This window comes from Capra hircus, chromosome 13 (assembly GCF_001704415.2).
Source record: "Capra hircus breed San Clemente chromosome 13, ASM170441v1, whole genome shotgun sequence".
In the NCBI taxonomy this organism is placed as follows: Eukaryota; Metazoa; Chordata; class Mammalia; order Artiodactyla; family Bovidae; genus Capra; species Capra hircus.
This window is the reverse complement of record NC_030820.1, coordinates 30,970,598-30,994,674: the sequence shown is the minus strand read 5'-3', so window position 1 is coordinate 30,994,674 and position 24,077 is coordinate 30,970,598. Positions and strand designations below refer to the sequence as shown.

Sequence of the window (24,077 nt, the reverse complement as noted above, 5' to 3'; positions counted from 1 at the left end):
CCTGAAGAAGTGAATTTGTATTTGGTCATCTGCAGCCTCTAGGAGTCGTTTTTTGTTTTTTAAACTTTTTATTTTATATTGGGAGTATACCAGATTAACAATGTTGCAATAGTTTCAGGTGGACAGCAAAGGGACTCAGCTGTACTTAACACATGTATCCATTTTCTCCCAAACTCCCCTCCCATCCAGGCTGCGACATAATACTGAGCAGAGTTCCTTGACCTATACGGTAGATCCTTGTTGGTTACCCATTTTTAAATACAGCAGTGTGTACACACTGATCCCATACTCCTTACCTATCCCTTCCCTCTTCCTTCCCCCGCTGACAACCACAAGTTCTTTCTCTAAGTCTGTGAGTCTGCTTCCACTAGGAAGTACACCCCTTGCTGCTCTTTGCTTTGGTACCTTCTTTCCAGCGGGTGGTCCTTGAACAGGATCTAAGACAGCTAGCTCTATGTTGCATCAGATCTAGTCCAAGGGAAATACTTTACCTTCAAAAACTCAGACGGTAATGAGGATACAATTTGCAATCTCTGGGTGGCCTTTTGAAGCTCTTTGCCTTACACTTGCAAGTAAGCAAACAGCCTTGGGGCCCTCTGGTCAGATCCATGCAGCATGCTGGCAACTTTCTCCAAAAACCTTCATCTTCAAAAATCTGCTTGTACACTTCCATGTGTAAAATTGATAGCCAATGGAAGTTTGCTGTTTGACTCAGGGAAATCAACCTCGGGCTCTGTAACAACTCAGAGGAGTGGGAAAGAGTGGGAGGTGGGAGGAAGGTGCAAGAGGGAGGGGACATATGTACATCTATGGCTAATTCATGTTTATGTATGGCAGAAATGAAACCAAATTGTAAAGCAATTATCCTTCAGTTAAAAAAAAGCAACTTGAACTCTGCCTTTGACATGGGTACATGGTTTTAAGAGTTACATAACCTTCCTGGCATGCTTCCTTTGATAATGTTGCTTTGTATTTCACGTTGGAATGTGGTGTCTAGTTTTTGGTATTTTAGTCAAAACTTGCCCCTTTAACTCCTGTTCGAGGTAAAAGGGAACAGGATTGCTTCGGGAATGCTTTGACATTACAGATCGCCACCCCCAAGTTGCTGGGCCTGCAGAGGAGAAGGTGGCTGATAGATGTGAGTGTTGTACTTGGGAGCTTCATGAGTACCCACCCTAGTCACAAAATAAAGCTGTAAATGTGCTTCAGTGGTTTTTCCTCATACAGTTGTTTGTTTTTTTTTCTTTAAGTAGCTGGCATGTCACTCAGAACTGATATATGTTATTGCTTTGGAAGATAAACATTTATCTAAAATGTGTTTTAAAAAAAATAGTGTTTCCAACGAATTCCCTGGTGGCACAACGGATGAGAATCTGCCTGACAGTGCAGGGAACATGGGTTTAACCTCAGGTAGTCCAGAAAGATTCTACATGCTGCAGAACAGGTAAGCCTATGCATTACAGCTACCAAGCCTGCACTCTAGAGCCCACGAGCTGCAACAGCTGAAGCCCCACAGCCAGAGCCTGTGCACCCCAACAGAGTAGCCCCCAGCTCGCCACGACTAGAGAAAGCCCTCACACAGCAACAGACTCAGTGCAACTGAAAATAACTTAATTAAAAATATATCCCATGAAATTAAAAAATGATTAACTTTTATCAGTTGGAGGATGATCCTAGACTCCCATGTGTACTTAAACTTGTCTCAAAACACTTGTTATTGTTGTTTAGTCGTTAAGTCATGTCTGACTCTTTGCTACCCCATGGGCTGCAGCATGCCAGGCCTCCCTGTCCTTCACCATCTACTGGAGCTTGCTCAAATTCAAGTCCTTGAGTTGGCGATGCCATCCAACCATCTCATCCTCTGTCACCTCCTTTTCTACCTTTCCTCAATCTTTCTCAGCATCAGGGTCTTTTCCAGTGAGTCAGTTCTTTGCATCAGCTGGCCAAAGTTTTGGAGTTTCAGCTTCAGCACCAGTCCTTCCAATGTATATTCAGGATTGATTTCCTTTAGGATTGATTGATTGGATCTCCTTGCAGTCCAGGGGACTCTAAAGAGTCTTCACCAACACCACAGTTCAAAAGCATCAATTCTTTGGCGCTCAGTGTTCTTTATGGTCCAACTCTCACATCCATACATGACTACTGGAAAAACCCTAGGTTTGCCTGTACAGACCTTTGTTTGCAAATTAAACAAAATACATTCTGTATGGTGTTTAAATTGTGTTTTTTTTTTCCTTAGCATTTCAGGCATAACTTTTTAAAATGTGAAAATGTACATAAACGTATGCGTACAGGTATATGCAACTCTGAGATCATGCCACAAATATCCAGGACTGCCTTGTGATAGTTTTGGAGCTGGATAACTAAGCAGAATATGAATATGGACTTGTCATTGGAATGCCGTGGAAGCCTCCTGGGTTTGTTCGTATAGATCTTAGATAACTGTTGTGAAAGTTTTACAGTCCTATTAAGACTTGCTGAGAATATGAAAACTTGATATACTGGGTACATTTCTCTAATAATTCCTGATTCCAGTTTGGTTATTTTTAAAAATATCCCTGATTGGCAGGACAGATTTAAGATAATCAAATCCTGAGATAATGAAATACCTATCTGTGCATCCATCCATCCAAGGGAACTCCTGAAATGCTAGAAATTAATACAAAGTTTCCCTTCATTAAAAGTAAATAACAACAGAAATAACATTGTGATAATTCAGTAAGAAATGCCTATGAACCCAGTAGAGAAAGGACAAATGTCACAAATCATTGACAAAAGAAAAAACTACAGATGACTAAGAACCATATAATTAATCCTAAACATATAAGAATTTAGGTTTTTGTGTTAATCACAAAAAAGGGAAATAAAAATGACATAGCCATTTTTGACGTATAAGAATGACAAAGGTTACAACTAGCGACACTTCATAAGGATATAGCAGGTGACCATTCCAGCCACTGCTGATGGGAATTTGGGCTCTGTAGTCTTTCTGGAGATGACTTTTAATCAGCTGTCTCAAAGACTTTTATGACCCAGATAACCACGATGGTGTGATCACTCACCTGGAGCCAGACATCCTGGAATGTGAAGTCAAGTGGGCCTTAGGAAGGAAGCATCACTATGAACAAAGCTAGTGGAGGTGATGGAATTCCAGCTGAGCTATTTCAAATCCTAAAAGATGATGCTGTTAAAGTGTTGCACTCGATATGCCAGCAAATTTGGAAAACTCAGCAGTGGCCACAGGACTGGAAAAAGTCAGTTTTCATTCCAAATCCAAAGAAAGGCAATGCCAAAGAATGTTCAAATTACTGCACAATTGGACTCATCTCACATGCTAGCAAAGTAATGCTCAAAATTCTCCAAGCCAGGCTTCAACAGTAGGTGAACCAAGAACTTTCAGATGCTCAAGCTGGATTTAGAAAAGGCGGAGCAGCCAGAGATCAAATTGCCAACATCTGTTGAATTATCAAAAAAGCAAGAGAGTTCCAGAAAAACATCTATTTCTGCTTTTTTGACTATGCCAAAGCCTTTGACTGTGTGCATCACAACAAAATGTGGAAAATTCTTCAAGAGATGGGAATACCAGACCACCATAACTGCCTCGTTTGTATGCAGGTCAAGAAGCAACAGTTAAAATCAGACATGGAACAATGGACTGGTTCCAAATGCTTGTTTAGCTTTTATGCAGAGTACATCATGTGAAATGCCTGGCTGGATGAAGCACAAGCTGAAATCAAGATTGCTGGGAGAAATATCACTAACCTTAGGTATGCAGATGACACCACCCTTATGGAAGAAAGCGAAGAGGAACTAAAGAGCCTCTTGATGAAAGTGAAAGAAGAGAGTGAAAAAGTTGGCTTAAAACTCAGTATTCAGGAAACTAAGATCATGGTATCTGGTTCCATCACTTCATGGCAAATAGATGGGGAAACAATAGAAACAGTGACAGACTTTATTTTTTTGGACTCCAAAGTCACTGCAGATAGTGACTGCAGCCATGAAATTAAAAGACGCTTGCTCTTTGGAAGAAAGCTATGATCAACCTAGAAAGCATATTAAAAAGCGGAGACATCACTTTGCCAACAAAGGTCTGTCTAGTCAAAGTTATGGTTTTTCCAGTAGTTAGGTATGGGTGTGAGAACTGGACCATAAAGAAGGCTGAGCGCTGAAAAATTGATGCTTTTGAACTGTAGTGTTGGTGAAGACTCTCGAGAGTCCCTTTGGACTGCAAGGAGATCAAACTAAAGGAAATCAATTTGAATATTCATTGGAAGGACTGATGCTAAAGCTGAAACTCCAATGCTTTGGCCACCTGATGCGAAGAACTGACTCACTGGAAAAGACCCTGATGCTGGGAAAGATTGAAGGCAGGAGGAGAAGGGGGCGACAGAAGATGAGATGGTTTGATGGCATCACCGACTCGATGGACGTGAGTTTGAGCAAGCTCTTGGAGTTGGTGATGGACAGGGAAGCCTGGTGTCCATGGAGTTGCAAAGAGTCATACACAACTGAGTGACTGAACTGAACTGAACTGATCCCATTTTTGGATTTGATCTGGTAAACATATAAGAATGTGTGAATATTAATATGTAAGAATTGGCATTTTAATATTCATATATTACATTCACTCTTGATGTAATAAACTAAAACCTCTTAAATGCTCAATACTGGAGAATAGAAAAAATGATTGTTTACGTACTACAGAAATAAGGCAGGAAAGATAAGAAATAAGGCACTAAAGTGTTAAAAGTGGTTGTGTTTTAGGTATAAGGATAGAATCAAGATTTTATAGAAGGGTGTGTCTTTTTCCTTTTTTTCCTTTTGTAGTTTGTTTTACTCCTCCAAATTAGCATGTATTATTTCTAAAATTCAGAAAAAATAAAGATCACACTTAAATATATATGCCTCTTTGATATATATATAATGAAGTACAGAACTGGTAATGGTAAAATGTTAGGTGAAAAAAATTAGGGTATAAAGTATGTATACAATGAGTTTATGATTTTATAAAATATAATTAGTACAAGACTAGCAGAAGAAACATCAAAATATTAGCCATAGTTCTCATCTGTGGGTTTCAGATTTTCTTTTTTTATATATGCCCTGATTTTCCCAATTGTGGGTAATGGGTGTAAATATTTTATCCCTAGTGGAAAAGAAAAAGAATGATCAGAAGAGAGATTCTTATAGTTGGCTTGGGCTTTCCTTACCCTGGGTATTTTTAATATATGTTTACCAGGTCTCTTTCACTTTAAAAAAATATTTATTTGGCTCTGCCAAGTCTTAGTTGTGGCATGTGGGATCTTTATTTGCAGCATATGGGATCTAGTTCCCTGACCAGGGATCAAACCCAGGCCCCCTGCATTGGGAGAGCAGAATCAGCCGCTGGACCACCAGGAAAGTCCCAAGTCTCTTTCACTTTTGGTGATAATCAAAAATTTGTTTTCCAAATAGTGATGTCTCATGCCTATAGGGAACAAGAAATTTGATGAAACTGCAATTTGAACCTTTTGGAATTTAAAACTATAAATTCTGTGAGGATATATATAGAGTGCTCTTTGTTGCATTCTTTTCCCATCCTGTGCTAGGATTTAGACCTAAAATGAAAGAAGTGAAAAAAGATATGACATGCAGATTCCAGACATTCCTTCCTAACCAGAAAGATTTTTAACTGCTTATGAGAATTTTTTCCTCAAATATGCCAAATCTTTTATTTCATGTATTATTTGATGCCTTCCAGATTTTTTGTTGTTGTTAAATGCTGATACAATCTTCTAATTACTCTTCCTTTAAAAATGTGCTTCTGTGATTTGCAAATAAATCTGCTAACTCGGAGAATATTAGTTTATGTGTCATTGAGCAAATCATGTGATGTTTTCTCTTTATTAATCTTTGTAATAAACTGGATTATTGAAAAGACAGTCTGTTAGGTCTAAAATAGATTAATAAGCATTTTAAACATTCATAAAGTTCTTTGAAACCTATAGGTCTATATTATCATATATAATTGATGTTATTCTATTATTAAAACTTACTTTCACCATTTACTGAAATATAGTCTATTTTAGTTATTCCTAGTCTCTGAGTGACTAAAGATAGAACAAATCCTTTTAGGACTTGTACTGTATTTTAACTTAGCAGTAATTACCTTAGATGGAAATGAAACACTAATAGTCTTGATCTGCAGGACTCAGTTCAAGTCTAGAATATAAAGGTTAATGGCCTCTGGTACATTCCAAGGGTGAACAGAAAGTTTGGAGGATAAGTTGGACTCGTATAATGTTTACAGTAGTGACTTTGAAAGCTTAGAAGGTCAATTTTAACAATTTTAAATAAATATGAAGTTATTTTTCTTATATAGTGAATAAATATAGTAAGCGCAGTCTCATGAGGCTGTTATATTTCATTTATTTTTATCAATATTGGATCATCTGAGAACTATTCTAAGTTTCTGCTGTGTATCTAAACCACTACCCAATTAACAAGGGTAAAATGAAAAATCCTTGTGTATCATTTTTTCTCTGTCTTCAGTCCTAGTAACTAGCAATTTTTAAAAAAGACTATGAAAAAGAATAAAGGCTTATGTAATGTGTATTTGTGTGTGTGTGTTTTCCCTTTTCTTCTTCCTGATGCTTCTGGTTTGTGTAACTTGGTTACCTAAAATAGTCTGAGTATTTAGATACAGTACTAGAGAAGAGGAGTACAGTAATAGCAGCTCTGAAAGGCATTACATTTGAAAGATATGTGTGTATGTATTTATTTATTTGCCTGAGCCAGATCTTATTTATAACACGAAGGATCTTCCATCTTCAGGATCTTTAGTTACAGCATCTGGGGTCTTTTTTTTGTTTTCTTTTTCTTTAGTTGCAGCATGTGGGATCTAGTTCCCTGACCAGGGATGGAATCTGGGCCCCCTGCACTGGGAGCGCAGAGTCATAGAAACTGGACCACCAGGGAAGTCCATGAAGGCATTACAGTTTTGTTTTTTTTTATTCCCAACATGAGTCTTATTTTCCCACCTGATAAGAATGCTATAATAGAAAACAGTAAAGAAAGACATCTTTTTAGATAATATGCAAATTAGTCTCCTGGTAATATATATATAAAAAATATATATATATAACTTTTTTGAAAACCAGGAAAATAATTATATGTAATTGTTAGAATTACATACAGTGGGTTATATCTTCCATTATGATATAATTTGTTATTCAGCTGTTAACAGATTTCAAACTGAACAAAGTGACAGGCAGATTCTTTACCCCTGAGCCACTTGGGAAGCCCTATGGTTTCTATGCTTCTCAGCAAAAAATCTATTATGAAATTTCCTCTTGATTCCAATTAAAACACACACACACTTGGTGTTATCTTTTCTTTCTTCTCAGGTAAGTGTAAGACAGTATTCACAATCCAATGTCAGTAGGCTATTCTTCACAGCAGAAAATTACTGTTCCTTCCAGACACCAGGAAGTTCATATTTTTTCCATCTGTACTTTTTCTGTTAGAAATTTATCATGTCACTGATAGAGCACATCTGCTGTTTGCTGTTCTGTTTTGTTTTTCCCTTGTGACAGGCTCTGAATAAGGTGTCTGGACCCCAGAGAAAGAAGATGAAGGTTTGGCTACAAGGTTTGCTTTTCTTTGTGTTCCTTTTACTCCATATTTCGGGGGCACTTATTTTAAATCAGTGTTCAGCATGCAATAATTAAGCAGTTGCTGCATGCTTCTTCAACACTGTCCAGTTATTGATGGGCTACCCATGAAAGTCATAGCTTCAAGAGACTGTCACTCTTGAGAAATTCTGATCAATAGAACTTCCTGTGATGAAGGAAATGGTCTTTCTTTCTTTCTTTCTTTCTTTCTTTTCTGTGTTACTTGAAATGTGCCTTGGGTGACTGATGAACTAAATATTTAATGTTTAATTAAGTTAATATAAACACAAGTCACCAGATGTGGGTAGAGACTACCCTACTGGCCAGTGTAGCCCTAAAGAAACAATGAAATTGTATAAAATAGTCCTATGCTTAGAGAGAAGATGTTAAATTGTTTTATATTGTTGACATTTTTTTATGGTCAGAAGTAGCAGATTTAAAAAATTTTTAATGAAAAATTCTTCAGTGCCTGGCACGTAGAAGTGTCAATAAATGATTGGATAGTATTAAGTTTCACCTCATCTCCATCCCAGGTTTTACCTGCTCTTGCATCCTGGGTGAGGTCATGTTAACATTTTTTTCCCCTAAAACTGCCAGATCTGCAGACACACCTTCACAGCTGCCGTGATCTCTCTGGGAGTTAGGAGGTAAGAGGGGCTCTTCTCTCAGTACATGTGCTGCTGTCTGTCTGCTGACTACCTGTGATTAGTCTGTGCTCAGCACCCCCTCAGTCATGCTTATGGCTTCCCAAATCTAGCTTTATTTCATGCTGCCTCAGGCCCTAGCAACCTCAGGATGCCTCTCACCTGTCCCACCAGAGCCCTTAGATATATCTGTGTCCGTCTGGACCACTCTGTATGATGGTCTGACTTTGTTTGGGCCCCATGCTCAGTTATGTCCCCCAAATCAGGCATCACCACACTGGAGTGTGATTGACTCCAGGGTCAGAGTCATGCCATGGGATCCACGTGAAGAATGTCATTATAGAGACACTTTTCATCACACATACATTTATGCACTGGGCACTGGGCAATGGGGCTTCCCTGGTGGTTCAGTTGGTAAAGAATCTGCCTACAATGCAGGAGACCTGGGTGATCCCTGGATCAGGAAGGTCCCCTGGAGAAGGAAATGCCAGTATTCTTGCCTGGGAAATCCCATGGACAGAGCAGTCTGCAGGGCTACAGTCCATGGGGTCACAAGAATCTGACATTACTTAGCGACTAAACCACTACCAGGCACTGGGCAAAGTGCTTTTAATTCTTGTAGAATCTCAACAGCAATTGCATGTTCTATTTTTACACATCTTAGATGCACTGTGGGTCAGAGAGGTTAAGTGACTTAGAGGCAGAGCTATGATTTCTTTTTTAAAAAATTCTTTTATTTATTATTATTTTGGCTGCGCCATGTAGGATCTTAGTTCCCTGACCAGGGATGGAACCCACACCCCCACACTGGAAGCTCAGAATCTTTACCCCTGGACAGCAGGGAAATCCAGAGCATTTATTATCTGCACTCTTTGGCTTCCAAGTCTGTATTCTTAACCACAATGCAGTTCATTGCAAAAGAGGGAGAGTTCTTCAAAATCAGTGCAGAGGGCCAATCGAAAAGAAGCTAGATTTTGGGTAACTATAAAGAAGGCTTTTCTAATAATTCAAGCACTTCACCACCAAGCACCTTACTCTGTGAAGTGCCCTGCGCACCTCGTTAGCAGCTCACAAGCTTCTTGCTGGCAGATCAAGAACTGGTAAAAGGCATTCTGAAATAAGTGTCTGGAATAACCACTTGTGGTGGATAAATTCTCTGGGTCTTTCCATGTCAAATTTCTTCTAAATATGATCTCCTGTCTTGAGGGCATTTATTGGCAATTTATTCCCATATGACTATTTTAAAATTTTTCTATACAGTTCATAAAGACCATTCTTTTCCTGTGTAAAACCAGAATGTAATTTATTCGTCACTCAAAGTGGCATAAGCAGGCTATTCTCTCCCTGTAGGCGATCCAATATAGAAACCCACATCACATTTCACTGAGGAATAAAGAATGGCCTGGATCGTGGAAACTCAAGGATGGTTGCAAAAAACATTTCAAGCATTTGTCAGGCTTTATTTAATTTTGTTAGAAATTAATGATCAGTGACAGGTAGGAGATGAAGAATTAAATGTCATTAGATTTCAGTTTATACAACAAGCCTTTAAATAATTGAGAGTATGCTGTTATTATTTTACTTTACCCCATGGCAATCCACTCTAGTACTCTTGCCTTGAGAATCCCATGGGCAGAGGAGCCCGGCAGGCTGCAGTCCTTAGGGTCGAACCGAGTTGGATGTGACTAAAGAGACTAAGCAGCATACCCCTTGATATTCTATTGTGCCCCGTAATTATCTTTGGTACAGTTCATATGTGCAAGATGTTAACCATCATTTCAGTTTTTAAAATTTTTTTTTAAATTTTTAATTGGAGTATAATCGCTTCAGAATGTTGTGTTAGTTTCTGCTGTACAACGATGGGAATCAGCTGTATGTATACACGTATCCCTTCCCTCCCACCCCACCATCCCACCCATCTAGGTCGTCACAGAGGACCAAGCTGATAAAGCAGGATAAAGCAGCTTCTCAGTAGATATCTATTTTTAAGTATTTCGGTTTCTTAACAAAGTGTATTTTCTGTTTTGAAGGAAAATGCATTGACTGTCCTAAAGTTCAACTTTTGATGTTTGTTTGTATTTTCAAACAGTGTGTTGAGCTTCTCTGATTAAAACATCAGCTCCATTGGGCACATCACTGAGTTTCTTTATCAGAAACTGTAAGGTTACATAGCTAATCTTCTCCTCTAAGAACAGTTGAGAAAGAGTAGTCAATATACGTTTTTTTGTTTTTGCCACACTGCACAGCATGTGGGATCTTAGTTCCCCGGCTAGGGACTGAACCCGTGCACCCTGCATTGGAAGGTGGAGTCTTAACCACTGGACCATTGGGGAAGTCCCGATATATATCTTCTTTTTTCTTCTTTATCTGTTCATCCCACATTCCTCCTCAGCTACTCTGGATTGTGGCACCCCCAGCTCATGCAGCTTGTGCCAGGGTTTGGAAGACAACACATACATAATTCAATCCAAGGGGGCTAACATCTTACAGGTGCTTCCATGGAGACAGTTGTAAATTATGACTATGGAAGAAGTTTCTGTTCTTGAAATGACTGTCACTGTGATAAGTTTTAGAGAGGAAGTATCAGGTAAAGAGAAGATGTGGCAGACAGGAGCTAGATGTGGCAAACTGGGCTAGAATGACCGGAATGGGTTGAGAGGAACAGGTAGGATTTGTATTGCAGAAGACTGGGAGGCAGGTGGATTGCAGAATTGAAACAAGTTGGGGGTTTCCAGCCTGGAAGTCTAGAAGGAAGTGTCTGCTTTAAGTGTGGGTCTTGGAGAAGGCTCGGGTTTCCAGGCAGGGTGAAGAACAGAAGCAGGAAAGCTCAGAAATGGAGCATGTTAGGGTGATTCGGAGTACTCTAGGTTGTAGTGGCAGCAAAGAATGGGAGAAAGCAAACTTAGGGCAGAAAAGTGAGTCTGGAATTACATGGTGATTACATGTCTGGATTACATGGTGATCCTGAAGGACCAGAGTGAAGATTTTGTAATCAGGCTGCATGGGGATGGGGTTCTACCATCTTTTCTCTCACGAAGTTGGTATTTTTCATGAACTCTTCCCTGTACTTGTTCTTCCGTCTTACAATGTAACATCCTTGGTCATATCTTTTTTGATTTATAGCACTAATGCTTTAACAGGTTCTAGATTTCATATATTGATTGTTAACTATAGATAAATCACTGTAACTGCATAGCTCTATTTATATAGAAAGATACTAATATATACGTAATATATATATATATTTATGGCACTGTATTAGGTAATAAATATTAGAAAAGTTTGTTTCATGCATTATACACATGATGTTAGCATGTATATGATTTCTATAGGCTTAGTTAGTTTAAAGGATATTTGCTTATAGCAGATTTTTAAAATGTTTTCTTTCAAGATCATTTCAGTTTGAGCAGATAATTAACATGTGGCCCAATCAGGACTCACTGCTTCAAATACTAATCCAGCTACAGAATTTTAGAGCTAGAGGGCCCTCAACAATCATTTCCTCTTCTTTCCTCTGTTTTATTTTACAGATAAGGAAACTGGGCTCACCGCCAAGGCACACAACCAATTATTGGCAATGCCAGGGCTAAGGCTGTGTTCTCTGATATCTTTCTACCACACTACCCCTATCAGTGGCAAATAAGAAAACACTCAAAGGCCAATACACATGTGCAGTTAAAATATTTCACAGGACACATCAAAATGGATGTCAGGCATATAATTGAGACATAGTAGCCATAGTTTGTTAATAGTATTGCATTAGTACATGTTAAAGTTTCTATCCGATCAGTTATTACTACAAGTTGTTGGTGGTTGTTCAGTCGTAAGTCGTGTCCGACCCTTTGTGACCCCACGGACCCTCCAGGCTCCTCTGTCCGTGAGGTTTTCCAAGCAAGAATACCGGAGTGGGTTGCCATTTCCTTCTCCAGGGGATCTTCCCATATCAGCGATCTAGCCTGTGTCTCCTGCATTGGCAGGCAGATTCTGAGCCACCAGTTTTTATTTCTGTACTTGAGTTATTAAGTCATGTCTGACTCTTTGCAACCCCATGAACTGCAGCACGCCAGGCTCTTCTGTCCTCCACTATCACTCTGAGTTTGCTCAAACTCATGTCCATTGAGTCAGTGATGCTATCTAACCATCTCATTCTCTGCCGCCCCCTTCTTCTTTTGCCTTCAATCTTTCCCAACATCAAGGTCTTTTCCAGTGAGTTGGCTCTTCGCATCACGTGGCCAAAGTATTGGAGCTTCAGCTTCAGCATCAGCCCTGCCAATGAATATTCAGGGTTGATTTCCTTTAGGACTGACGTGTTTGATATCCTTGCAGTCCAAGGGATTCTCAAGAGTCTTCTCCAGCACCACAGTTCAAAAGCATCAATTCTTCGGCGCTCAGCCTTCTTTATGGTCCAACTCTCACATCCATACATGACTACTGGAAAAACCATAGCTTTGACTAGACGAACCTTTGTTGGCAAAGTAATGTCTCTGCTTTTTAATATTCTGTCTAGGTTTGTCATAGCTTTCCTTCCAAGGAGCAAGCGTCTTTTAATTTCATGGCTGCAATCACCATCTGCAGTGATTTGGGAGCCCAAGAAAATAAAATCGGTCATTGCTTCTACTTTTTCTCCTTTTATTTCCCATGAAGTGATGGGACCAGATGCCATGATCTTAGTTTTTTTAATGTTGAGTTTCAGTCCAGCTTTTTCACTCTCCTCTTTCACCCTCATCAAGAGGCTCTTTAGTTCCTCTTCACTTTCTGCCATTAGGATGGTGTCATCTGCATATCTGAGGTTGTTGATATTTCTCCCAGCAATCTTGATTCCAGCTTGTGATTCATCCAGCCCAGCATTTCGCATGATGTACTCTACATATAAGTTAAATAAGTAGGGTGACAATATACAGCCTTGTCGTACTCCTTTCCCAATTTGGAACCAGTCTGTTGTTCCATGTCTGGTTCTAACTGTTGCTTCTTGACCTGCATACAGGTTTCTCAAGAGATAGGTAAGGTGGTCTGGTATTCCCATCTCTTGAAGAATTTTCCACAGTTTGTTGTGATCCACAGAGTCAAGGGTTTTAGCATAGTCAATGAAGCAAAAGTAGATATTTTTCTGGAACTCCCTTGCTTTCTCCATGATCCAACGAATATTGGCAATTTGATCTCTGGTTCCTCTGCCTTTTCTAAACCCAGCTTGTACATCTGGAAGTTCTCTATTCATGTACTGTTGAAGCCTAGCTTGAAGGATTTTGAGCATAACCTTGCTAGCATGTGAAATGAGTGCAATAGTACGGTAGTTTGAGCATTCTTTGGCATTGCCCTTCTTTGGGATTGGAATGAAAACTGACCTTTTCCAGTCCTGTGGCCACTGCTGAGTTTTCCAAATTTGCTGACATATTGCATGCAGCACTTTCACAGCATCATCTTTAAGGATTTGAAATAGTTCAATTGGAATTCCGTCATCTCCACTAGCTTTGTTTGTAGTAATGTTTCCTAGGGCCCACTTGACTTCACAGTCCCGAATGTCAGGTTCTAAGTGAGTGACCACACCATCTTGGTTATCTGGATCATTAAGACCTTTTTTGTATAGTTCTTCAGTGTATTCTTGCCACCTCTTCTTAATCTGTTCTGCTTCTCTTAGGTCCTTACCGTTTCTGTCATTTATTGTGTCCATCCTTGCATGAAATGCTTCCTTGATAGCTCCAATTTTCTTGAAAAGATCTCTAGTCTTTCCCTTTCTATTGTTTTCCTCTATTTCTTTGCACTGTTCATTTAAGTAGGCCTTCTTATCTCTCCTCGCTATTCTCTGGAACTCTGCATTCAGTTGTTTATAGCTTCCCTCTTCTCCTTTGCCTTTAGCTTCTCTTCTTTTCTCAGCTATTTGTAAGGCCTCGTTAGACAACCACTTTGCCTTCTTGCATTTCTTTTCCTTTGGGATGGTTTTTGTCACTGCCTCCTGTACAGTCTTACGAACCTCTGTCCATAGTTCTTCAGGGACTCTGTCTATCAGATCTAATCCCTTGAAATTTTTAGTCACCTCCACTGTATAATCATAAGGGATTTGACTTATGTTATACCTGGATGGCCTAGTGGTTTTCACTACTTTCTTCAATTTAAGCCTGAATTTTGCAATAAGGAGCTGATGATCTGAGCCACAGTCAGCGCCTGGTCTTGTTTTTGCTGACTGTATAGAGCTTCTCCATCTTTGGCTGCAAAGAATATAATCAATCTGATTTCGGTGTTGGCCATTTGGTGATGTCCATGTGTAGAGTCTTCTCTTGTGTTGTTGGAAGAGGGTGTTTGCTATGACCAGTGCGTTCTCTTGGCAAAACTCTATTAGCCTTTGCCCTGCTTCATTCCGGATTCCAAGGCCAAATTTGCCTGTTACTCCAGGTGTTTCTTGACTTCCTACTTTTGCATTCCAGTCCCCTATAATGAAAAGGACATCTTTTTTGGGTGTTAGTTTTAGAATGTCTTGTAGGTCTTCATAGAACTGTTCAACTTCAGCTTCTTCAGCATTACTGGTCGGGGCATAGACTTGAATTACCGTGATATTGAATGGTTTGCCTTGGAAACGAACAGAGATCATTCTGTCATTTTTGAACTTGCATTCAAGTACTGCATTTTGGACTCTTTTGTTGACTATGATGGCTACTCCATTTCTTTTAAGGGTTTCCTGCCCACAGTAGTAGATATAATGGTCATCTGAGTCAAATTCACCCATTCCAGTCCATTTTAGTTCGCTGATTCCTAGAATGTCGACGTTCACTCTTGCCATTTCCCGTTTGACCACTTCTAATTTGCCTTCCATGGACCTAACATTCCAGGTTCCTATGCAATACTGTTCTTTACAGCATTTGACTTTACTTTCAACACCAGACACATCCATAACTGAGTGTTGTTCCCACTTTGGTCCAGCAGCTTCATTCTTTCTTGAGCTGTTCATAATTGTCCTCACTCTTCCCCAGTAGCATATTGAACACCTTCAGACCTGGGGGAAGACACAAGGGAAGCCATTAGTATAACTCAATTTCTCCTAACAATAGTGAACGTGCGTGGGATTTCTCTGGCAGTCCAGTGGTTAAGAATCTGCATTTCTAATGCAGGAGACACAGGTTTGATCCCTGGTTCAGGAACTAAGATCCCACATGCCTTATGGCATGGCCAAAAATAAATAAATAAATAACATTCGATGGTAATGGGAACAATAGAAAAACACTTCACAATGAGACCATTTCTGCTCCTCCCAATGACCGTGTTTTCTTAGTTTGTAATTGAGCTTCTAACAATTTGGTGATTAGATCATCTTGGAGAAGGAAGGCCACAGCACTTGAAGGGCCATAATTGTAAGGGAACAGGACCCTATAAGGCCTTCCTAGATTAGACCTCTTCCCCCATAGCCTCTGCTTTAGCTCCACTCTGAAGAACCCAGATGATTAGTATCTGATGCATATTGTCTGAGTTTTTCAGATCCTGAGACTACCATCAAGTGGAAGAAAGTAACTGCTTGATGATGATGAGCACTAGCTCCAGATCTTCTAGCACCTAAAGACTGACCACCATCAAACAGTCTGAGAATGGTGCCTGGCCCTTACCTTGCCTTTAAAACTGCTTGGCTGAAACCCTTAGGAGAGTTCTGGGTTTTTGAGCATGTGCCACCTGTTTGCTTTGGTTCACCCTGCAATAAACCTTTCTCTGCTCCAAACTCTGACACTGTGCATCAGGCATGTGAAATCGCATTTGATGACTTTAAAATAGTTCTAAGTTACATTAACAGCAGTTCCTGTCTTGGGGGTATTTTCCAAGTTAAAATAGCTTGCCCCAGAGTTCCCCTGTATTAGCTCACAGGGGACCTCTGGGGCACCTGTGCTGGTTTCTGCCCCTGTATCTCTCAGACCTTCTCTGGGTAAGAGGCTGATTTAGTTCCATCACTCAAGCTAAGGCCCAACACCAGGCACGAGGTACATGTTCAAGCCTAATGGTAGAAAGGTTTGGACGCTTCTGGCTTTCAAAGGACGGAAAAGCAGCAAGCCTGAAAAGTGAGTGTTTATGGGTTCTAACCTCTGTTAATTGACTTTGAGGCACAGGCCCTCTACTGTACCCAGGATTTTCTTTCTCCCTGTCAAGGCACTTTAGAAGGAAGATGGGAGAGTAAATCAAGCCATGGGGTGGCTTTCATTTTCTTGGGAGGGCTTTGTGCTTTCTGTCCCTTGTCCACCTGCCTACCCTTGCCAGTCCCTGAGCCTCAAAGCTGCCCTGTTAAGGCCTGAGCCGGAGCCTAGGAAGTGAAGTGAAGTGAAGTGGGTCAGTTGTGTCGGACTCTTTGCGACCCCATGGACTGTAGCCTAGCACGCTCCTCTGTCCATGGGATTTTCCAGGCAAGAGTACTGGAGTGGGTTGCCATTGCCTTCTACAGACGATCTTCCCAACCCAGGGATTGAACCTGGGTCTCCAGCATTGTAGGCAGACGCTTTACCATCTGAGCCACCAGGGAAGTCCTAGGAGGAGGGAACTAAAAAGCCGCGGAACCAGAGATGAGGGAGCGGCGGGGCGGGGGGAAGGAGGAGCCACGGGACCGGCAGGCCTAGCTCTAAGGAGCACGCGGTGGTGACGCAGGAATGGAGCCCTTGCGGGCCCTGGAACTCTATAGCGGAATTGGGGGCATGCACCAGGCTCTCAGAGGTGAGAGGGCACAGGGCGCCACTTCATCTGCGAGCCTGAGCTGGTCAGAGTTCGGGCTCCAGGGAGGGGCGGAGCGGCGAGGCTCTAGGGGCGGAGACTGGAGGGGAAACGGTCTGTGGGGGAGGGGAGGGGAGGAGAGGGGAGGGGTGAGGGAGTTGCTCGGTTGTCTTGGAAACCGCCTGCGCGGCGCCCCAGCTGTCCCTTGGGGAGGAGACTCCCTCTGCCCGGTCCGAAGGGCGGAAGAGGTACCTGCTGGGAGTCGTGATTCTCAAGGCTTGGCTATAAAGTCGAACCAAAATGGTTCCCCCGGGCTGGGAGGGCCGAACCCCCTGCCCTGTGCCAAACCCCAATTCTGAGTGAGGTTGTCCCCCAGAGGCCTGGAAACTTGGTCCTTGACCCTCGAGGAACTCACACTGGGGGAGGGGAGGACGCTGGGCAGGGTCCTGCTGGTGAGGGCTTGGATTTTCCAAGTGATAACTACAACTTGAGGTAGAAGTTCATGAACACTAAGTAGAAGAGGAATCCTGGAGAAAACAATCCTAGTCAGTTCTGATGGTTGAAAAGAAACATTTTGTTACTTGTGGTCTAGATACATTTAGGCGCCAGAAGAGCTGAGTTCAAACTTCGTTGAAATGTGACCTTAACATTTTTGAACCTGTGTGTTGGCTTTACAATGTGACAAGTATTTCTTTCAGAGATGAAACGTTATGAGCCTTAAAAAGTGTTTAAAATGTTTAATAATGCTTGGTGCATTGTAACCACTCAAAATATTATAAATATTATCCTCATGTACCTCTTGCATTTTGAAGTTTTAAATTTGTTTGGTGCTCAGTTGGAACTGCAAGGTTCATGTCGGCTATTTGCACTCAGGAATGTTTACTGAGCCCCTCTTCAGTTCCGGGTTCTATGCTAGGCACTGGAGTTGTAGAGTGACAAATAGACATGGAACGTGTATGTTTATTCTTAAATTACTATGACAACCACAAAACTGAAACCTCCCTGCTTCCCTTTTTTAGTACCAAGGCTAACACAAGACTAATACTGTAAGATACGGACAGTATGTCTTAAGTTGAGCACGTAAATTTTCTAAGCATATAGATTGAGTTTGAGTCTAGAAGAGATTAGTGATTATTAACTCGATGGACGTGAGTCTGAGTGAACTCCAGGAGATGGTGATCAACAGGGAGGCCTGGCATGCTGTGATTCATGGGGTCGCAAAGAGTCGGACACCACTGAGCGACTGGACTGAACTGAAATTTTTATTACCAATTATTTGATGGCTCTCTGTGTTCAGTTCTCTATGTAAAGTAACAAAACTTAACAGCAGGAAAACAAAACTAGCATTACTTGTGCTCTTAGTTAATTTTCTAAGATTGTCAGCATTTTATCCCTTATCTTGAAGCCCCTTAAAGGTTACTTAGTGCTGTAATTCAGCCACTCCTTAAATGTTGGATGTTAATCCACCCCCCCCAACCCCATTTTTTGCAAGTTTAAATATGCTGCAATTAATTATTGAGCATTAATCTTGGTTTTCTCTTTAGCATGTTTTCTAGAAGTCAAATTAATTAATGAAACACTATGTGCTAGTTACTAAGCCAAAAATACTGAGAATTTTTAGACTTTTGGTGATACAGCAGGTTGCTTTTCAGAGGATTTGAGTGCCTCCTTCAACTACATTTTCCTCAGGATTTGTATTATCCATTTTTAACCTTTGTGAATTTGTTAGGGGAAGTTATGTAATTTTAATTTGTGTTTTTTGGGGGTTAATAAATGATTAGATATTTTCCCCCCTACTAGACATTGGAACCTGAATTTGTCTATACATATTTCTATTACTAGTGCTGTCATCCCAAATCTAAGTTATATCATCTCTCACTTAGTTTCCCAACTGCTCCCCTGCTTTCTTCCACTCTGCTTCCCTGTGCCATCCTTTCTCCATTTGGCAGCAAAGTGATCTCTTACCTGGTAAGCTGGATCTTGTCACTCCCTGGGGTCAGTGGTCTCCCTCTGGGGTTAGAATCACAGTCCCCTCTTCGTAGAAGGCCTGTGAGATCTAGCCTCCATCCACCGCTTCAGCCTTATCTGCCAGTCTCGCCTACTTCTCTTTTCCAGGCTTGCAGTTCTTCTTTCTCTTTGTTCCTCAGACCTTCAGAATTCCCCTTATGCTCTGGCCTTAGCTTTTGCTATCCTCTCCACCCAAGTGCCCTAACCTCAGGCTTTCATGCTGCAGCTGTATTTTGTCTTACACAGCTCAGTAACATGTGGCTGCTTCAGAACAGCCTTCCTCTGCTGACCCTGTGATTCACAGTACCCCTCCTGTGGCCTCTCTACCTGGATCCTCGATCATCTTTTGACTTGAGGTTGGCATATTAGGGATATTGCTTTTTGTCTTTCAACATTCATTTATTTGATGTACTAAAGTTAAAATTTTTTCTGTAATAAAATATGTTGCTGTTTTCCATGGGGTTTTTATTAATATATAATAATGCAAACAAGTAACAATGGTGGTTAACTGCAACAATTATTAAGGACTTTTTATATGTCATTCCCTTCTCCAGTGGACCACATTCTGTCAGACCTCTCCACCATGACCCACCCGTCTTGGGTGGCCCCACACGGCATGGCTTAGTTTCATTGAGACAAGGCTGTGGTCCGTGTGATTAGATTGACTGGATTGACCACTTCAGTATTCTTGCCTTGAGAACCCCATGAATGGTATGAAAAGGCAAAATGATAGGATACTGAAAGGGGAACTCCCCAGGTTGGTAGGTGCCCAATATGCTACTGGAGATCAGTGGAGAAATAACTCCAGAAAGAATGAAGGGATGGAGCCAAAGCAAAAACAATACCCAGCTGTGGATGTGACTGGTGACAGAAGCAAGGCCTGATGCTGTAAAGAGCAATATTGCATAGGAACCTGGAATGTCAGGTCCATGAATCAAGGCAAATTGGAAGTGGTCAAACAGGAGATGGCAAGAGTGAACGTCGACATTCCTGCAATCAGCGAACTAAAATGGACTGGAATGGGTGAATTTAACTCAGATGACCATTATATCTACTACTGTGGGCAGGAATCCCTTAAAAGAAATGGAATAGCTATCATGGTCAAAAAAAGAGTCTGAAATGCAGTACTTGGATTCTGTCTCAAAAATGACAGAATGATCTCTGTTCGTTTCCAGGACAAACCAGTCAGTATCACAATAATCCAAGTCTATGCCCCAACCAGTCACGCTGAAGAAGCTGAAGTAGAACGGTTCTTTGAAGACCTACAAGACATTCTAAAACTAACACCCAAAAAAGATGTCCTTTTCATTATAGGGGACTGGAATGCAAAAGTAGGAAGTCAAGAAACACCTGGAGTAACAGGCAAATTTGGCCTTGGAATCCGGAATGAAGCAGGGCAAAGGCTAATAGAGTTTTGCTAAGAGAACGCACTGGTCATAGCAAACACCTTCTTCCAACAACACAAGAGAAGACTCTACACATGGACATCACCAGATGGTCAACACCAAAATCAGATTGATTATATTCTTTGCAGCCAAAGATGGAGAAGCTCTATACAGTCAGCAAAAACAAGACCAGGCGCTGACTGTGGCTCAGATCATGAACTCCTTATTGCAAAATTCAGGCTTAAATTGAAAAAAGTAGGAAAAACCACTAGACCATTCAGGTATGACCTAAATCAAATCCCTTATGATTATACAGTGGAAGTGAGAAATAGATTTAAGGGACTAGATCTGATTGATAGGATGCCTGATGAATTATGGAATGAGGTTCGTAACATTGTACAGGAGACAGGGATCAAGACCATCCCCATGGAAAAGAAATGCAAAAAAGCAAAGTGGCTGTCTGAGGAGGCCTTACAAATAGCTGTGAAAAGAAGAGAAGCAAAAAGCAAATGAGAAAAGGAAAGATATAAGCATCTGAATGCAGAGTTCCAAAGAATAGCAAGAAGAGATAAGAAAGCCTTCCTCAGTGATCAATGCAAAGAAATAGAGGAAAAGAACAGATTGGGAAAGACTAGAGATCTCTTCAAGAAAATTAGAGATAACAAGGGAACATTTCATGCAAAGATGGGCTCGATAAAGGACAGAAATGGTCTGGACCTAACAGAAGCAGAAGATATTAAGAAGAGATGGCAAGAAGACACAGAAGAACTGTACAAAAAAAATCTTCATGACCAAGATAATCACAATGGTGTGATCACTCACCTAGAGCCAGACCTCTTGGAATGTGAAGTCAAGTGGGCCTTAGAAAGCATCACCACGAACAAAGCTAGTGGAGGTGATGGAATTCCAGTTGAGCTGTTTCAAATCCTGAAAGATGATGCTGTGAAAGTGTTGCACTCAATATGCCAGCAAATTTGGAAAATTCAGCAGTGTCCACAGGACTGGAAAAGGTCAGTTTTCATTCCAATCCCAAAGAAAGGCAATGCCAAAGAATACTCAAACTACTGCACAATTGCACTCATCTCACATGCTGGTAAAGTAATGCTCAAAATTCTTCAAGCCAGGCTGTTCAACAATACGTGAACCATAAAATTCCAGATCTTCAAGCTGGTTTTAGAAAAGGCAGAGGAACCAGAGATCAAATTGTCAACATCAGCTAGATCATGGAAAAAGCAAGGGTGTTACAGAAAAACATCTATTTCTGCTTTATTGACTATGCCAATGCCTTTGACTGTGTAGATCACAATAAACTGTGGAAAATTCTAAAAGAGATGGGAATACCAGACCACCTGACCTGCCTCTTGAGAAACCTGTGTGCAGGTCAGGAAGCAACAGTTAGAACTGGACATGGAAGAACAGACTGGTTCCAAATAGGAACAGGAGTACGTCAAGGCTGTATATTGTCATCCTGCTTATTTAACTTCTATGCAGAGTACATCATGAGAAATGCTGGGCTGGAAGAAACACAAGCTGGAATCAAGATTGCCGGGAGAAATATCAATAACCTCAGATATGCCGATGACACCAACCTTATGGCAGAAAGTGAAGAGGAGCTAAAAAGCCTCTTGATGAAAGTGAAAGAGAAGAGTGAAAAAATTGGCTCAAAGCTCAACATTCAGAAAACAAAGATCATGGCATCTGGTCCCATCACTTCATGGGAAATAGGTGGGGAAACAGTGGAAACAGTGTCAGAGTTTATTTTTCTGGTCTCCGAAATCACTGCAGATGGTGATTGCAGCCATGAAATGAAAAGACGCTTACTCCTTGGAAGGAAAGTTATGACCAACCTAGATAGCATATTGAAAAGCAGAGACATTACTTTGCCAACAAAGGTCTGTCTAGTCAACGCTATGGTTTTTCCAGTGGTCGTATATGGATGTGACAATTGGACTGTGAAAAAAGCTGAGTGCCGAAGAATTGATACTTTTGAACTGTGGTGTTGGAGAAGACTCTTGAGAGTCCTTTGGACTGCAAGGAGATCCAACCAGACCATTCTAAAGGAGATCAGTCCTGGGTGTTCTTTGGAAGGGATGATGCTAAAGCTGAAACTCCAGGACTTTGGCCACCTGATACGAAGTGTTGACTCATTGGAAAAGACTCTGATGCTGAGAGGGATTGGGGGCAGGAGCAGAAAGGGACGACAGAGGATGAGATGGCTGGATGGCATCACTGACTCGATGGATGTGAGTTTGAGTGAACTCCGGGAGTTGATGATGGACAGGGAGGCCTGGCGTGCTGCGATTCATGGTGTTGCAAAGAGTTAGACATGACTGAGCGACTGAACTAAACTTTTATACGTCAGACCCTGTTTTTATTATGTTGTAAGCTAGTTAGAGGTAGTCAGTATTGTAACCTAGATCTCTTGACCCCACCTTTAACCATACAATGCTGCCATTTTTGTCAGGTTAGATCCATTAATTGAATCTGTATCTTAAATAACAATAAGAAGCAGCCAATAGCAATATGATGGAAGTTAAATTTTGACAGTTTTCTAGATATGGGTTATAACTGATTTAACTGCAGTAAAATATACTTAACATAAAATGTGCCATTTACCCATCTTTAAGTGTACAGTTCAGTGGCACTAAGTACTGCCTTTCCAATGCTGTGCAGTCATCAGCACTATCTGTTTCCAGAACTTTTTCATCATCACACATGGAAACTGTACATTAAATAACGATTCCCCATCTCCTTTCCTCCAGCACCTGGTAACCACTATAATACTTTGTCTCTTCTAATTTGTCTATCCTAGATACCTAATATAAGTGTAATTGTAAATATCTGTTATTTTATAGCTGATGTATTTCACTTACTGTAGTGTTTCCAGGGTGCATCCATGTTTTAGTGTATGTCAGTACTTCATTCCTTTTTACAGCTGAAGAATATTCCACTATATGCATATACCATATTTTGTTTATCCATTTATCTGTTGATGGGCATATGGGCTGTTTCTACCTGTGGGCTATTATTGTGAAGATTAGTGCTATAGACATTGGTGTATATGTATGTTTGTGTTCTTGGCTTCAGTTCTTTTGAATATATACTCAGGAGTGGAATTGCTGGATCATATGGTAATTCTGTGTTTTAATTTTTTTGAGGAGCCACTAAATTGTTTTCCATAGTGACTGCACAGTTTTATATTCCTAAGGGCAGTGTCTAAAGGTTCCAATCTCTTTATCTCCATGTCCTGTTATTCCTTTTATTTCTTTATATATATATATAAATAAAATAGTCATCCTGATTGGTATGAAAAAATACCCAATTGTGCTTTTGATTTACGTTTTCCCTAATAGTGAAAAAAGTTGAACATTTTTTCATGTTCTTATTGGCCACTTGTGTATCTTCTTTGGAGGAATGTCTGTTTAAGTCCTTTGCTTATTTTGGAATTGGGTGTTTTTCTGTTGTGTGAATTCTGTATATATTCTGGATATTAATCTTTTATGAGCTATATGATTTGCAAATATTTCCTTTTTGATGACTGATTTCTATTATAGTAGTTACAAAAGGTTTATTAATTTCTTTGGCAGCATGAGAGATTTGCCCCAAACCCCATGGACATTTTAATACCTTAATAAACTTTTCTCATCCTTAGCTGTATGTGCAGTATGCTATTGTATTGTTGTAGTAACTACCTAGATACTTCTCTATCTTCTAAA

At 40.6% G+C, this 24,077-nt stretch overlaps 1 protein-coding gene across 3 annotated transcripts in view; it reads left to right on the top strand.

The window, feature by feature from the left end:
* Positions 1 to 24,077, top strand: part of TRDMT1 (tRNA aspartic acid methyltransferase 1) — a 92,855-nt gene that overhangs the window by 14,870 nt on the left and 53,908 nt on the right. Inside the window, exon 1 of one of the 3 annotated variants that reach the window (XM_005687979.3) lies at positions 16,849 to 16,972. The exons of 1 other annotated variant lie outside the window; for it this stretch is intronic. In XM_005687979.3, coding sequence (XP_005688036.2) covers positions 16,909 to 16,972 — 64 coding nt within the window. In that variant the 5' untranslated portion in view covers positions 16,849 to 16,908. Of the gene's footprint in view, positions 1 to 16,848; positions 16,973 to 24,077 lie in introns of those variants that run through there. One more of the 3 variants, XM_018057154.1, reaches the window with a different exon arrangement.